Raw genomic sequence first — 17351 nt, 5'->3', positions numbered from 1 at the left:
AAATTGTCTCCAACGTTATCATCATATCGTTCCCCATGTAAACAATATATTGTTCCCCATATAACATTCATATTGTCCCCATGTAAACATCATATCGTCTCCCATATTATCATATCTTGTCCAAGATCATGATATTTGTCCCATATCATCACACGATCCTCAATGTCATCATATCGTCTTACATATGGTCCCATTGTTAGCATCATATCGTTCCCCTTATAATCATCATTTCGTGTCCCATACCATCATACAGTGTCCAATATCATCATATCGTGCCTCATATCATCATATTGTGTCTCATATCATCATATCGTGTCCCATATCATCATATCTTGTCCCATATCATCATATAGCCTCCCTTTTCGTCATATCGTGTCTCATACCATCATATCGTGTCTCATATCATCATATCGTGTCCCATATCATCATATCGTCTCCCACTTCATCATATCGTGTCTCATATCATCATATCGTGTCTCATATTATCAAATCGTGCCTCGTATCATCATATCGTGTCTCATACCATTATATTGTGTCCCATAGCATCATATCGTGTCCATATCGTGTCCCATTTCATCATATCTTGTCCCATATCATCATATAGTCTCCCATTTCGTCATATCGTGTCTCATATCATCATATCGTGTCTCATATCATCATTTCGTGTCCCATTTCATCATATCGTCTCCCACTTCATAATATCGTGTCTTATATCATCATATCGTGTCTCATATTATCATACCGTGCCTCATATCATCATACCGTGTCTCATACCATCTTATTGTGTCCCATATCATCATATCGTGTCCATATCGTGTCCCATATCATCATATCGTCTCCCATTGTATCATATTGCCTCCCATTGTATCATATCGTCTCCCATTGTTTCATATCGCCTCCCATAGCATCATATCGTCGCCCATTGTATCAAATCGTCTCCCGTTGTATCATATCGTCTCCCATTGTATCATATCGCCTGCCATAGCATCATATCGTCTCCCATTGTATCATATCGTCTCCCATACCATCATATCGTCTGCCATAGTATCATATCGCCTCCCATTGTATCATATCGTGTCCTATATCATCTTATCGTGTCCCATATCATCCTATTCTCCCAAATGTCATCATCTTATCGTCTCCTATGTCATCATATCGCCTCCCATATCATCTTATCGCCTCTTATATCATCATATTGTGTCCCATATCATCATATCGTCTCCCATATCATCATATTCTTCCCAAGGGCAAAGATAAACAATTACCCGTATGGATTTTCTTTTTTATTATCATCCCGCAATTACCTCCCTTCTTGAAGTCGTCTTATAGCATTATTCAAAATCCAAATAAATCATTTCTCGCTTCAAATTGCACCAAAAGTAGTTATTTAACATGCGAAATTTTGAGTCACATGTTCTTTGCAATCGTGTTTTTCAAATATTTATAAAAGTGCCTATTGTAAAATATGTAGTATAAATCAGGTAATGGCGGTTGATTTCTGAGACTATACGCATGAGCGGAGAGAGAATACGAAGGTACTACAATACGCCGGATGGTGGGTCGAAAACACGTCAATACGCTAAATAAGGGGTCGAAAATACGTCATTTCGCCAAATGGTAGATCGAAATAATACGCCAAATGGTGTGTCGAAAATACGTTATGTTTCGGGAAAATTACAAAAACAGTAATATTGCGTATTTTCGAATCTTTAATTGGCTTATTATAGTATTTTCGGCCACATGCCATAAGTCGTATTTTTACTCTGCTACATGGAGTATTTTCATATGTTCGCCTTTCGGTTTGCATGCGCAGACTAATGAGCATACATAAACCTTAAATATATAAATGGTCAATGAAGGAAATTTATGCGACAACAATATCCTATCAGTAGTACTACTTGTAATCCACTAGAAATATTTCAAGTTGGCGACTAAACCCTTTCCCGATCTGTACACGTGCCCATGATACAATTTTAACCAAATATTGAGGAACAAAACATTTGGAACACTCCTCTGTTTGCTTTAATGCAAGGTAAATCATTGTTTTGGATAGTTGTTCAACCCATCTGTCTCATTTACGTCAGCCCTATTTATCTTCATTTTTTTACCTTGAACTATGTTTAAATAATTGTGTATAAAATAGTTTTCAACCTCGGTGCCGCCATAAAAGAAACATGTTCAATATTGAGTAAGGTAGTTTAAAAGAAGAAATGCATTGCTTATAAATTAGCGTACAAATTTACTGAAATAACTGAAGACAATGACATTGATCATTGAACTTCTTTATTTCAAATCCACAGCGGGTCATCCATTGTTGCATTGCAAAGTATTTATAAGTTTCATCATCCTTAACCATACCATTTTGCAGATATTGCGAGAAAAAAACATTTTACAGATAGCATATAAGACCAATGCCCTATTGACTACAAAATTATAAGGATCATATTCTTGTCAAATGCAATATGGAAATGAAGCTTAATATTCTTAGTTCAAACAATTATCGAGTTATTATTTTTGACCAGCAAACAACGTTGGTAGTTATATTAACAATTAATCAAATGACGCCTAAGACAATATGAGTATTCTATCGGTGCAGTGAAGAGCATTGCCCTAGGTGAAATGTTCTTGACCAAAACGTTCTTATTTAAAAAAAAAATACTTGCGACATAGATTGTTGAAACAGTTAGTGGATGCTCGGAAATTTTCTGGTTGCTGAGGTTATCATTGTTTGATAAGAAATTTAACGGTTGCTAAGGAAGTCGTTGATTTATATGAATGAAGGTAGTTGCTAAGGTCAAATTAACGAGATACGTGGTGATCGATAAAAACATAAGTTCGGCCATTTTTGAACAGTCTTCTGTTACCGCCCCGATAGCTCAGTGATCGAGTGGAGGGTCGCAGGTTTATGATCCCCAAACGCGTCAAACCGAAAGTATACATTAACAATTGGTGCCAGTAGCTTTAATTACTTGGATCGCAATCGGAATTAATAATACCGTGACATTTGGGGTGCTCAGTTTTTACCCAGTAAAAGAGAATTACGGTACTTTACTAAGAGCCGCTACTTTATATCAGGCACGGTTTTATCAAAAGGTGTAAGAGTATTACAAGAGTATCTAGAACCGTGTTTTAATACTTTTGATATATGGATTTGACTGGAATTGCGACAACTTCCATCTCAAGTTGTGATGGCGTCTCAGCTTGCAAAGCGATGCTGCAGGCATGAGGGTGGGATACCTTTATAAACAATACATAAACAAATGATTATTGCATATGATGAATGAATATGCATTGTTCATGCCCTCTTCATCAAAGTCGCTTGTCTGGAATTGATCTAATTAGAATTATGTGTTATACCATTGATACAACTATAAATTATGATTCCTGTTGTGCATGAATTTACTAACCATATTGCTTTCTACATGGATATAACAAATGTACAATGATTTTCTTTATATTGTTCAATTTACATCATGATAAACATCTTATGCATAAACCATTGTCTAATCATATTTTTTTTAATTCAATGAACATGATCTGTTATTTACTGTTCATGGTTTCACGTTATTTTTTGAGAGTTGGACAGGTGGTAAAGTTATTTCAAAATCATTCTAAACCTTTTCAAGCTTGAACAAGACCAAAGTATACATTCATAAAACACTACAAAGAAGGGGTTAAAATATACTAAGATTAACAGTAACATTACATTTCAAATTCTTAAAATACAATAACATACATATAAGTATGATACCTTTTAGTCTAGATATGAGATTTGACAGTTTCCAGCAGTATAATCAAAATGAAAACTATAAAAACAAGCAATGGAAAAACAAATCGGTAATTATATTACTTAATTCTTCCACAAATAAGAAAATAATTTGTTGTCGTAATATCTGTATATTTCTGTTATAAAGACACTTAATGGCAATTCGACATATTTGCATTCCACATCAAATTCTTCCTTAGTTCAACGGTTTTCTTAAATTTCTGAGGACTAATATTTGAATTTGCCCAGGCGTGCTTGGTAAAGGTAAAGTTATTTATTGTCCTCGGGAAGCTTCGTTTTGCCAGGTATGCACACATCCTTTGAACAAGCGTAAGAGTTTGATTCTTGTTGCATTTGTCATTATCGGCATTATCAACTGGCAAAGAGAAAAATTGGGTGTTAGCCATATATAACGAGTCATCCTCTTTAAATGTTTGACTTCCTTTATAGAAGAATGGTTCAACACCATCTTGGTATTTCTTTTGGTTAGCATGAAATATTTCATCCTTTGATAGTTTAGAATACATAAGGTAACACATGGTAATGAAGCTTGGCCCAGATATGTCTAGGTTGTTTACCATCATTCTTGAATATGGCAATGTGTCGATCAGGAGTTTCATAAAAGGGTGCCCACGTCGACAGAATATAAGATTGTTATTTAACCTGTATGGTTGGCCATTGAAGAAAACCGGGTGTTCAAAGGGTTCCAGTGTCAACACACAAGGGTATTTTACAGTTACCCTGTCTAGTGGTCTTAGAAATGTAAGGTCAAGATCAGCGTAAACACCTCCAAATTCGTACAAAACTATATACCTTAACACATCACCTTTCAGAATGTTTTCTGTGTAGCTGTCAAATACGGGTAGAAACCATTCGTATCTTTCTGTTATTAGTGTTCTGGCCTTTTCTCTGTTCCAAAACATGTATTCCCATTTGGCTGGACAATGAATATTAAAGAATGACTTTACTGACGCCTCAAACTTTATAGGTACATTTATAATATCACTTGTATCTTTGTCCACTTCGTCTGATATCCACATCTGGTGCATTATTCGAGGGATTCTGTTCCGAGCGCCTTTAGCAGAGGGGAAATCACTAACGACGTCAGGTTCGAAGCCTTCTGCCATTGCATATATGCTGTCAATAGGGGCATGCCTAACGGCTTCTCTGTCTGTGTTGATTTTTATATTAACTGAAAGAAATAAATAGGCAGCTCGGGGATACTTATTTGTTTCTGCGTAAGATCGTGATATATTTTAGCGAGTGAGCACCAAAAGTCAAAAAGCCAAAAGCCACAAGTTAAATATTCACTTAGGGTGTTCACAAGGTGAACTATATTGCTTTATGAGACAAACATTTTTTCTTTCAATTATATCCCTATTATTGGAATTAAAAGTATATGGGTTTTTTTCCTATGCGCTCGTTCGTTAGATGGTGTGACTCTTTAACTTTTAACACTATATCTTGCTTCTTAATTGAATAGTGTATATAAGCAATATTGACTTAGTACCATTACTATCATGCTTGTTCCAATAATGCCTGTAATATCGGTATTGCCACGTCTAAAGGCCCATAACTCATAACTATTTAAGTCTCGGTTTGGGATGCCTAAGATAAAGGTATTGTTAAAGACTTGTACACATGGTTCAGTGAACGTATTTATATCTTTAAACATTTTTATATCTGTCGTAAACATTAAGAATTTTAAACCATAACTGAAACATATTTCATTCCATAAACTAGAGTATAAGGTAGACTTTGTAAAACACTACACAGTTGATAAAGTATATAAAAATTGTAAACTCACATTTTAAGAATAAGGTTCCAGTTCCAAAACAGACTATAATGCTAAAACAACTGACTAAAACTTTCAGTCTTGTATTCTTTCTAGAACATGTGCCTATACGTATCATGCTGGATTCAGTCGTCTTAAGATTTTATATTTTCATATATAAGTTATCCTATTTTCTGCTTGTATTTCTCACCAAAGAATACACTCTGTAATAATTCAGTTGATAATGCGCCGATTTCCTGAAGCACACCAAGCATAAGTAATATACGTATTTATTATACTTATCAGCATATGGTATGTTAAATCAAGCAATCAGCGGAATATGAATAAAATGGTATATATTTTAACGCATTGCTTTAGGGTAAATACACACATTTCTAGCTGCACTCTCACAGATTGAAAGCCACGGTTTAAGCCATAAAACATCAATTTTCGAACGGAAATATGAAAATCTACGGTCTGATTTTTTGTCAGCAGTCTTTTATCACTGGTTTGCAGATATTTACGCAAAAATTTGCTCATTCCAAGCAAAAAAATGTTGTAAAAACGGTAAATCTGTGAGAGTGCAGCTTTAAATGGCATATCACAGATGGTTAAGACCGACAAAAGATGTATATGTGCTTTTATTATTGCATACAGCATACTAGTATATAAAGGCCATATTCAGTGCAAAACCGTATGCAACTAAGACGAAATGCACAAATATACAGTGTATTGTTGTTGTTTTTAAATGCACTTGCGTGCATTCATTTCCTTATGACGTCAATATGTTTCGATTCAGCGTCTGTCGGGTCAAAAACCAACCATCCATTATGATTGTTTAAATGACATGTTTGTCTGAATAACAAACATATTTGGATCGAGTTGTGTTATTTTGCCTCAATGATTAAACTTTGGTATACTGTTGTTGTACAGTCCAGTTGTTTCGCCCTTTACTCCACTTTACTAGCATTGTAAGTACTGGGTGCCCACACTACCACCACCCCCTTTTATTCGTCAATTGAATAATTATATGAAAAACTACAGAAACAAGCTCAGTAGCAAATAGTTTAAACATAAAACCCGTTTAATTTCACAGGGTAAACGCCAAATACATAGAACACAAAAACAAACAATCACAAACAAAAAAGTGGAACAACAGCACAAAACTCCACACACAATGCAGTATATCTATATACTATATAAAAAAAACTAGGTTTGTTTATCAAGGATTGTTAAGGTACCGCCTTGGAACGGACAGTTAAATGTAAACTACCTGGAGATTAAAGCCTATTGAAGCCTTATTGTGTACTTTTCCAGTCAATGCGTTTTTTTCAAAATCTTTGATTAGAGTTATTCCTGCTAAATATATATATATATTTTAACCAAGCGTTAAACTAAAGAGCTGTAGCTGTCCGCGACTAATATCTTCCTTCCACTTCCGACTCTAGTTTGTACATTGCCATGGTCTTTATACTTTAAATCACTCGTTCACACACAGCAAGTTCTAAAATGCATTCAGATTTCAACTGTTATTCTTGAGTCTCAACTCAAACCTTGGGTTGGTATTCATAAAACTGCTTAAGTCATTTCCTAACTAAAGTCACTTGCCTAATTTTATTATCTCTTAAGTCATATGAAATAAGAAATAAAGAATTTCCAAAACGCATTATTTCTATGGATCTTATTGAATAAAATATACTTCAATGTTAAAAAAACACTAATACATTTCTTTTCATTTGACTTTGCAAATTTTAAGAAACTGACTTAAGTTAGGAAATGACTTAAGAAGTTTTATGAATACCGCCCCTGGACGTTAGTAAATATGGGCTCTAGACTTTATACCAATCATTCAGATGAATCTATGTATAACAAAATGTTCACGACGAATAAAAAATCATTTTTAGAATATACGGACTTCGGGAACTATATCGCGAATATCAGAATTGTTCTGGAAAACGATTCTTGAATTAGCGTAAGATGAGAACCAGTGGTGAACTGTATACGTGAATCGGAAGTGGTCCTCTTGTGACCGGATGTCGCGACGCGCAAGCTCATTACATGCACGTTTTATGTTGGAATGTGTTTGAGCCATGCTTATTTTCATTGGTTTACAACGACGGCGTTGTCCATTTCCATAGCATTGCTCCATGTTATCCAAAAAAACTTTATTTCGACATGTGTTCCGAGCATTTTCTACGGGAAAGTTGGCAGCAAGAGTGTTCATGAAGTAGTGCGTGTTTGGTACGTAAATTCCATCTGCATGGTCTGGTGGAAATTTCATGTGTTTTGGTGCGGAGTAGGGAACTGTGGAGTTTTTATCTCCATTTGCATCAACCGTTACTTGACGTATCCCGTTGTAGTTAAAGAATTGCCTGTGGACAAAAGCTGGGCCAGCGACTTCTAGCAAATTCCTGTTATTTCTACTCCAACTTAAACGATCCATCAAATATTTCAAAAACGGATGCTTGGGGCGCGACATCATAATAGCGTTGTTTACAAACAGTGGCATTTTATAAAGAAACACCGAGTGTTCAAGGGGTTCTGATGGGAATATTGCCGAATATTTATATGTGACGCGATCAAGGGGTCGCAAACACTGAAAGTCCAAATCGACGTATATTCCGCCAAACTCATGAAGTACGAAATACCGCAAAGCATCTGCGCGATAAACTCCCTTCTTGTAGTTATCCCAAGTGTGCAGGAAATTTGGGAATCGTTCTGATATAAGTTTCCGTGCGGATGAATCCGTCCAGAAAAAGTAGGTCCAGTTCCTGTTATGCTGTATAAAGGATTGAATGAGAGGAATGTATACCTGCGGTATACTTTCGGATTTATATGTCTGGTGAATTATATGTGGAATTCGCGGTTCGTCACCAGTCGTGGTTGGAAAGTCTTCCGTTACTTCCGGTTCAAGGAAAACTGGGTCGACATTCTTCCGAATATTGTCTGCTGTGAGAAGGACTGACGAGTTCTTTTTTACTGAAATATAAACTAACACATATCCTGGTAGCCGAATTGAATACTGTTTGTAGTTAAAGGAAATCATTAATTTAAAAATAGTTTCGTAAACACACAAACGTCATTTTTATGCCATCTGTAGTTTCAAAGTCGATACAACAACATAATTTTATATAGCAACTTCATTTTAAACGAATAAAACATATGTTTGCATTTTTCCGATTTAAAACAGTTGAGCTATTATATTACTTGTTATTTTCACATAGAGGATAAGGGTTTCTTTCAGTATAAGATCATTGTATATTTAAATGGGTAAGCATCATAGCAATATTTCACGATTGGCGTCGCAACGAATAAAATACATTTGATTATATGGATTCGGGAGATTTAAAGAGATTTATCAGTGAAATAAAATTGATATTTCACTGTTTCAAACAGTGAAAATATCAAGTTGAATATTTACTGTTTTGAAATTTCATATTCACATTCATATGAAACTTCATTTTTGAAATGACGTAACCTGTGCATATAAATTCACCCCCTTTTTACATATTGTAATTTAATTACTTTCAATTCCAATTTAAGGCATTCAACAATAAGAAAAAGTGTTTGATTCAGTGTAAGATATCAATTTATTTCACATCGTGGCTTCGCCAATCGTGAAATATAAATTTTGGTGCTCACTCAGATAGATATATAACGACCTTTAACTGAAACAAACAATTATCCTGTATGTATTTACTTTTGATATTCACGAGGTTAAATGAATTACGACCTTACAATACTTCCTTTACAAATATGCCTTAAAAGAAAATAAAAGGACAACGAATTGTATATTTTTCAATTACGTCGTTGAAATTGTGCCCGAGTCGTTTGATTAAGATGTGAGAACAGACTGAAATTTCAAATCAGTGAAAAAACAAAAACATGTTATTACATTGTTTGGAACATTTAATATATTTTTTATTTCACTGATAAATTTCTTCAAATTATAAGAAAGCATATGATAAAAATGTGTATTTATTACTTGTACTTTTTTCGGAGTAAATGGTGAAGTAATATTTTACCTTCATGGAACAGTACGAATGATACTTTTGTGCTGATGTTATCCTCTGAAAGTAATATCAGTAAATAGTTCACCAGAAAATATGAACGAGTGTTTAACAAAGGCCTTCATATGTGCAATTGGTTTGGATTTTATTTCATAGTACCCTTAGATGTAGACCATGTAGACATCTTAAGCAATTTTACCCCAAAAGTACGTCATTTTATACAGGGCAAGCGTTATGGAAAATCAGAGCTATTTTTAGATTTCAATCACATGATTAAGTTTAAAACATGCTTATGTAGTAAACATTATTGTAAGTTGTTGAGAATTCTAGTTTTAATTAGTGATACAATAGAAGGAGCAGCTGTTTCGCCTCTAATTCTAAGCATCTGAATACATTTGCATAGCCAATATATATTGCAATAACGGATCCGAGGAAGGAGGCACCCGGAGCAAGACCCCTCTAAAATCGTCGAAGTGTACTTTTTATTTTTAATATAGAAGAAAATTGAAATAAAAACGCCCAAAATGCACCATTTAGAACTAGATATTGTTAAAATCATTATCATGAGAGAGTACCTCTAAACTCCTTGCCAAAAATTTAAACCAAATAAAATTGGGAACTGAGGGAAGGGCACAATTAAAAAGGTTGGGCCCCTTCTAACGTCAAATACTGGACCCGCCCCTGTATAACACATTTTTACTCAAAAATTCAAAGTATAAACAAGATTTCATTATCATAAACATGTAGTTAACTGTGGATCAATTCATTGAAAAATTTGGCCTCAGGCCCTTTTGTGCTTAAAGGGGAAATATATATTCTTTTTAAGTCATTACTTCCATCACAAACAAAATGATACGTTGAACTGACTTACCATCGGCAAAACTCCGATTAGTTTCCGCCACGTTCCAGTGAAGTCGTAAAATGTTTGAAGCAGACGACCTTATAATTTCAGCGTCTGAAAACATGTTATTGAAACAGATTGGTAACGTTAGTAATAAATAAAAAAGTGAGCAAAATTGGCTTGCCAAATCAAAGATACATATCATTTTATTTAAGAACACATTTATTCGTATTATTGTATTTAAACCCTTTACATAAACTTAACTTTAGTCATCTAAATAAATAATGTTTTCCGAACCTTGCTTAATACTGGTAAACTTATCAATACTTATCACAGTGAGGCTACTTTTTATATAGATATATACCTAATAAAATGACTGTCAGTGAAAAGTTAAAAGTGACACTCTTATTCAAAATCAATACATACACATGTATAACAAGCATAAGTTTTGAGTGATAAATATTTAACTACTAACTAAATATTGCATTTATGAAAAATATTAAGTACTAATAACAAGATTGTGACCGTGTATTGAATAGCTGAAAACTCAAAATAATTAAATGATTGGTGAATGCTTAAAGATTTACAGTGATCTACTATCGTTTTAATACGGTAGAAATACCGTGTTTTCTACACATTTCTTTCAACAAATAACTCGGAATCCTTCGTAAGAACCATTGTTTTCGACATTTATTCATCATTTCTGGTATATTTAAACATTGTATTATTTGCCTGGTAAATCTTATTTGGGAGTAATAGTGCATTTTTAAAAAGGGCTCAGCCTGTTATTTATCGATTTGCGCTTCCTCTGTGGTAAAACGGTCATCAAATATTTCAGAAATCAACAGAAATTTAATAATGAATAATTTATAAATGTTTTGATTGCTCTTCATTGATATTAATTATTGAATTATATAAACTGCAAATTCATATTAATTTTAAAAATGTTATACTCAAATTTAAAACTGCTAAAAATAGATACAATTAAGTGTTGTTTTATTTATTCCACGAACTTTACAGAAATACCTCGTTTGTATGCAGAGCTAAATATTGTTTTTGGATAAAATTTATTTTAGACAATGTATAATACTTATTTTTCAAATGTTAAAAAAAATATTTACCATCACCATTATAAAAGCTGCACTCTTACAGATTGAACGTTTTGACAAGTTTTTATTTATTTTTTGTAGGTGACCGGATCTGAGATATATGGAGCTTCACTCTCGACCGATATGTTTTCTTTGCCCGGTATATCCCATATCGGGTCTCCTACTAACCTCGTAACTCATAATACCTCGATAGTGATTCACGATTAATTATTACAACCACATGGTTACAGAAACCCTGGAAAACCCAGGCGCAAAAAGCCCAGATACTGGTTGAGAAGCAGTTTCCGACGGAAAGCAGTTTCCGACAATTCGCCTTTTCGCGTACTTTCTTTTGATCTTCATAAAGAAGTTACTGCAACTCAATTCTATGGTTACTAGGCAATCAAAAGTTGGAGTTCTTACCAAGACACGTAAGTTGCTTTTATTATTGTTTACTATTTAATGTTTATTTTTCATTTTGTACACAAACTCGCACGTGGGGGGTCGGCACGCGCTGCACATTGCGCATGCGTGTGAACCTAATTTGCATATCTATGAATAGCTGCAAGGTTTTCCTAAAATGCCTTATACAAACTATGATCATTGTGTACTTATTTTGTGAACACTACTGCCATGCTAGTTTCAGACCCACATTCACTAAAATGTAAACAAACACAAGTTCATATCAGAAATGAATAAAAATATCAATGATAATCAGCGTCTTCATGATTTTGCGAACGAACTGACTGTTATTGTTTACATTAGCGACGCTTCATTTTCTGCTACTGTACGGCACACTATTTTGGAATCATGAGGCTGCCTACGGGGTATTTATGTTAATTGGTCATCAATTAGTGAATATAAATATAATATAGCGCCCTTGCTGATGTGTTCATAAATATGCTATTTTAATAAAAAGTATTTTAATTATTTCTTATATTATAACAATTATTGCTATGATTATTCTTATGAGTATACTTATTATTTAGCTTGACATTTATTAATTATTAAATAATAATTGTTTTTATTATTTATGATTATTATTATAATAATCATTATTATTATTATTGTCCCTATTTATATATAAATGTAAATAATTTTTATCATTCATGCAAACTTGCCAAAAAAAAGTACCCTTTATACCAATTTTATCATTAATTTGTGATCATTTATTTCAGTAAACTGGGTATAGACAACATGCCAAAACAATATTCTGGTCATGATTTGAAGCATGCGATTGCCAGCGTCCGTCGGGGGCATTTAAGTATGTCAAAAGCTGCAAAGGAATTCTGTATTCCAAGAACAACCCTACATGACCATGTAAATAATCCTGACCTCCGCACTAAAACAGGGCCTCCAAAGCAGCTGTCTGAGGAAGATACTCAGGCATTTGTCAACTTCTCTATGTACTGCGCAGCCCAACATCTACCTCTATCTAGAGAAAGAGCCCGCTGTTTCATTCTGGACATTGTCAAGTGATCTGGTAACCTTAATACCTAAGATATAAGATCGTTTATGTTACTGAATACTAAATTTAACACGGTTTAACTCCTCATGAACAACCACGACTCGCATATCAGCTTACCGCTAATACAGGCTGCACGGGCAAACGACATTGTCCTTATCGGGCTTCCAAGCCACACCACTCACCTTCTACAGCCACTTGACGTTCACATTAATGGTCCATTAAAGCAGAAGGTAAATCGGCATGCTTGTTGTATGAATTGTATTGCTACACCTTCACACAATATGCAATGCAATGCTAAGTCAAGTGCATACCAGTATGAAGTGAAATTTTAAGACATTTAAAATAACTATATAACATGGTTTGTATACCAAACCCGGGTCTTCTCTATATGTAATACATGTTTAGGAACAGCAGGATTGTTGATGTTTTTCATTAAGCGACCATACATGCTTTGTTCAGGTTTCAAAGATATGCAACAATCTCGGATTCCTGAGACCAGGTGTGGCCATATCGAAGGCGAAGCTCCCGGTCATAATTTCACATGCATTCGACCAGACATCTCCTTCCAGCATAAAGGAGGCTTTCAGGCTATCGGGCATCTTCCCAGTGGACAGGAAGCAGATACCAGATGCCGAGCTGGTTCCACCAACCATAGACGTATCTCTACCACAAGATACCGAACCGATCCGTAGCTGTCATGCCTGTGGTAGCTTTATCGGGGATAATCCTCTCGTGAAGAGAGGGCTGGTGCAAAGACATCTTTGGGACATATTAGTGCCACCACCAATGCCGGCTGCCCCGATTAAGAAACCAAGCGCCAAGATTGTGGCGACAGGAAGAGTGATATCGAGCGACGATATATTAGAGTCGTTGAAGGTAACTTTAAGATATTATGGTAAATAAATAATAATCATAGAGACATAATATTTAGTATATACATTGCTTGTACTATGTTTTGAAAAAAATAAATTTGAGGTTATAATTGACGCTGTGTAAAGGCACTCCGCTTGTATGTTGTCATATTCTTTAGGCGAATGAAACTGAGGCTGCAGAAAGAAAGGTTGCTGCAGAAACACGCGCGAAGGAAAGGGAGGAGAAGAGGAAACAGCGTTTAGATCATGAGGCAGAGCGGTTGTCGAAAAGGCAGCGGAGGGAACATGAGAAAATGGAGAAAGATTTAGAGCGCGAGAACTTGAGACGTGAAAGACAGACATTTGGTAGACTGGCCGATAAAAAATATACGTGTGGGTTGTGTGGGATTCGGGCAAGAGTGAATGACGAGAAAGAGGGCGTGGAATGGTATGGGTGTGACAGGGCAGAGGATTGTAAACGGAGTGGATGGTATCATTTTAGTTGCCTGAGTGAAAGTGAGCAGATGTCGTTGCAAGAAAGTTTGGATACCGGGAGTGAGTGGGTGTGCTTGTTTTGTTCTGAAGAATAATAATAATATGTTTGTTATATGAGTACCGTATGTTTCATCATCATCATCATCATCGTCGTTGTCGTGGTCGTAGTCGTTTTGTCATCGTCACCTTTTCATCCAACATCACATTCATTTTATTATCATGTTCATATATATATATATATATGTGATATATATATATATTGTGATATTGTGATATTTGTACATATTGTACGAGTTAATTTTGTATCTGTGTTTTTTTATCAATTCATATTGCTTAATTATTAAACATGAATTAAACTTATGTTATGGTCACGGTTTTATTCTCATGTGACGCGATTTATAAATAATTTGAAGAAATTGAATATGCAGTCGTAAATTACGGGGTTTAAATTTCTCATAAATGCCTTAGTTTATGTAAAAAAATCTTCTAAATGTATTAGAATAATCTAATATTATGATTATTAAATAAACAAATAAAAAAACACATGATAACCACCTAAAAACCACCGCGTTATCGTTTTGTCGGAAACTGCTTCTCATCACAAGCAAATCAGAACGGTGTAAGTACCCTCTTGGCGCCCCTACTAGATACACTATATGTGACGTCACACATTTTAAAAATATACCGATAATAGCATCTTGAGCTGCAGTTTTATAAAATATGAACTTTTTTAGTAGGCATTTAAACACGTATGAATAATTCAACAAAAACCTTGAAAAACTGTCGGAAACTGCTTCTCAACCAGTATGGATCCGGTTACTCGCAGATTTTTTTTTTAATTTGGTACAAAATCATGGACTTATTACAAAAAGCGCAACGTTGAAACAAAATTACGAGGCAGTCATGATATTTTTGTGAAAACATAAACAATTGTCGAAATGAATGCACTGGACATAAAAACCACATTTGATTAAAAAAAATAAAAAATAAAAAACATGCGTATAAGAAAAGACGAAAACCCGTGATGTTGATTAAGATATTTTCGTTTTGAATTTAATAACAGTTTTGTTTATATTATGTAAAGTTTACATATCGGATATTAAATTTTAAAAATGAATGTTCAACATTTTCAGTTGGTCTTTTTGAGACTAGAAAGTTACTTATATGGCGACGATCTTATATAAGGGAAAACAAACGATGTGACCTTTGCCTATCGCCAAACAGCACCGGCAGGACTTTATTAAAACTAGTTTGCAGTTTATGAGAAATTTTGAGTAATATATGTAGTAAATAATAGTTTCGTTTTTGCAGAAAGTGATAAAACAATGCGCTTAAAGATAAATGAATGAATTGACCATAACTATGTAAAACATAGTATGAACTGTTACATATAAAAATAACTTAATAAAGCACACACACACGCACGCACGCACGCACGCACGCACGTACGCACGCACACACACACAATAGATAAATAAATAAATAAATAAATAAATAAATAAATAAACAAATAAATAAATAAATAAATAAATAAATAAATAAATAAATAAATAAATAAATAAATAAATAAATGAATGAATGAATGAATGAATGAATGAATGAATGAATGAATGAATGAATGAATGAACGAACGAACGAATGTATGAACGAAGGAACGTACGAACAAACGAAGGAAGGAAGGAAAAAAACGAACGAACGAAAAAACGAACGAAAGAAAGAAAGAAAGAAAGAAAGAAAGAAAGAAAGAAAGAAAGAAAGAAAGAAAGAAAGAAAGAAAGAAAGAAAGAAAGAAAGAACGAACGAAAGAACAAAAAACAAAAATTGAAATATTTAATATTTTTTTATTATATAAATTAAAATATATATGAATCATATGTATATAAATATTACCTTCAATAATGACGTCATTGATCTTGGAATTGAATCGAACTGTAAGCGCCAAGCAACAGACGAAGGCTAGCAACCATTTTCGTTTGCGGCGACACAGCGCTTTCACTGGCAGGTTACAGCGTTTTCCAGCCATTTAGCTTTTCTATCTTTATTTTGTCCGGAAAGAATCGTATAAAAGTAAAACTGTAAAACACTATAAAAAACACAATTCCAAACAGTATAGTTAAGTTTTACATCCGTTTTACCCAATAAATGGAACTTTAACTAATTTCTTATGGAAAATATGTTTACATACAATGATTCATTTTGGGTACAAATAACCCCACAGCGGTTTTGCATGGTTTATTCAAATTTTATTCAAAACAGAAGAAATTTGTTCCACTCAGATGTTTTCATGTTATATAATTATACAGATATTGATCTTATGTATAGCCTTGAGATAATGTGTAACATACGCATGCGCAGAGGGGAAACGATGGAATTCAATTAACATGATAATTTAACTTCTGTAAACAAATATAACAATAAAGAGGTCAACAATCTCGGTGTCGCTTATGGACTTAAACGTTGAGTTGAAGGACAAAAACACGTTTTTATTAACAAGGCATATTTTATGTCATTTAAAGGTTCAATACTTATAGTAAACATTGTGCATGTGTACCACATACATGTGCATTTGTTTAAAGCTAATTTTACAAAACAATTTTCTATCAGATTTATGTTCAAAACGGAATTTGCATTTTAACTAAAATGTGTAATAAGATGAGAAATGACTTCATGTGCCAAAGTATTAGACACACTACAGTCACCATAATAACTGTGTCTTCGTGGTTGTTGCTTCTGTTTTAAGAAATATACTTGCAGTTTTGAAACAAGGAAGTGAATGTTAATCACTAAATTTCAATCTATTCCATTAAAAATCTAATTTGCTTGCAAACTTATCATCAAGCCGCCACAGGCCATTAGTGATAGGATATACTTGAACATTTCAAAATAATCATACTGCCTATGGACCAACCCGTTAAAATGCAGACGGAATTTCAATCTATCTCTGAGAAAACCATAACATTCATTCAATTCAATATTTATAGTTAGTGTTTATTTGGAGTAATGTTTTGGATTTCCTTCTCTCAGAACAGTTACCATGTTAATTTGTTTTTAAAACAAT

General features: G+C 34.0%; 2 protein-coding genes across 2 annotated transcripts; one reads left to right on the top strand and one right to left on the bottom strand.

The window, feature by feature from the left end:
- Window positions 1–7440: 7440 nt before the first annotated feature.
- LOC128214482 (uncharacterized) lies at window positions 7441–10515 on the bottom strand. The gene is made up of 2 exons (XM_052920973.1): window positions 10422–10515; window positions 7441–8519 (listed from the first exon to the last, which is right to left on the bottom strand). The coding sequence occupies exons 1-2, from the start codon at window positions 10513–10515 to the stop codon at window positions 7441–7443; spliced, it is 1173 nt and encodes a 390-aa protein (XP_052776933.1).
- Window positions 10516–13033: 2518 nt separating this feature from the next.
- On the top strand, window positions 13034–14425 carry LOC128214470 (uncharacterized). Its single transcript, XM_052920963.1, has 3 exons — window positions 13034–13177; window positions 13407–13823; window positions 13978–14425. Exons 1-3 carry the CDS (start codon window positions 13034–13036, stop codon window positions 14386–14388), a joined length of 972 nt encoding a protein of 323 aa, XP_052776923.1. The 3' UTR covers window positions 14389–14425.
- Window positions 14426–17351: the final 2926 nt, after the last annotated feature.

Source organism: Mya arenaria, chromosome 2, assembly GCF_026914265.1.
Source record: "Mya arenaria isolate MELC-2E11 chromosome 2, ASM2691426v1".
NCBI classification, from domain to species: domain Eukaryota; kingdom Metazoa; phylum Mollusca; class Bivalvia; order Myida; family Myidae; genus Mya; species Mya arenaria.
Note: the sequence above shows the minus strand (reverse complement) of the source record. Positions and strands in the feature narration are given on the sequence as shown.

Coding starts and splice junctions, on each gene's coding strand:
- LOC128214482 (XM_052920973.1), bottom strand. CDS start 10,515: ATGTTTTCAGACGCTGAAATTATAAGGTCGTCTGCTTCAAACATTTTA. Junction 8,520..10,421: donor TAATCGGAGTTTTGCCGATG/GTAAGTCAGTTC, acceptor TTTATATTTCAG/TAAAAAAGAACTCGTCAGTC.
- LOC128214470 (XM_052920963.1), top strand. CDS start 13,034: ATGAACAACCACGACTCGCATATCAGCTTACCGCTAATACAGGCTGCA. Junction 13,178..13,406: donor ATGGTCCATTAAAGCAGAAG/GTAAATCGGCAT, acceptor TGCTTTGTTCAG/GTTTCAAAGATATGCAACAA. Junction 13,824..13,977: donor ATATATTAGAGTCGTTGAAG/GTAACTTTAAGA, acceptor CATATTCTTTAG/GCGAATGAAACTGAGGCTGC.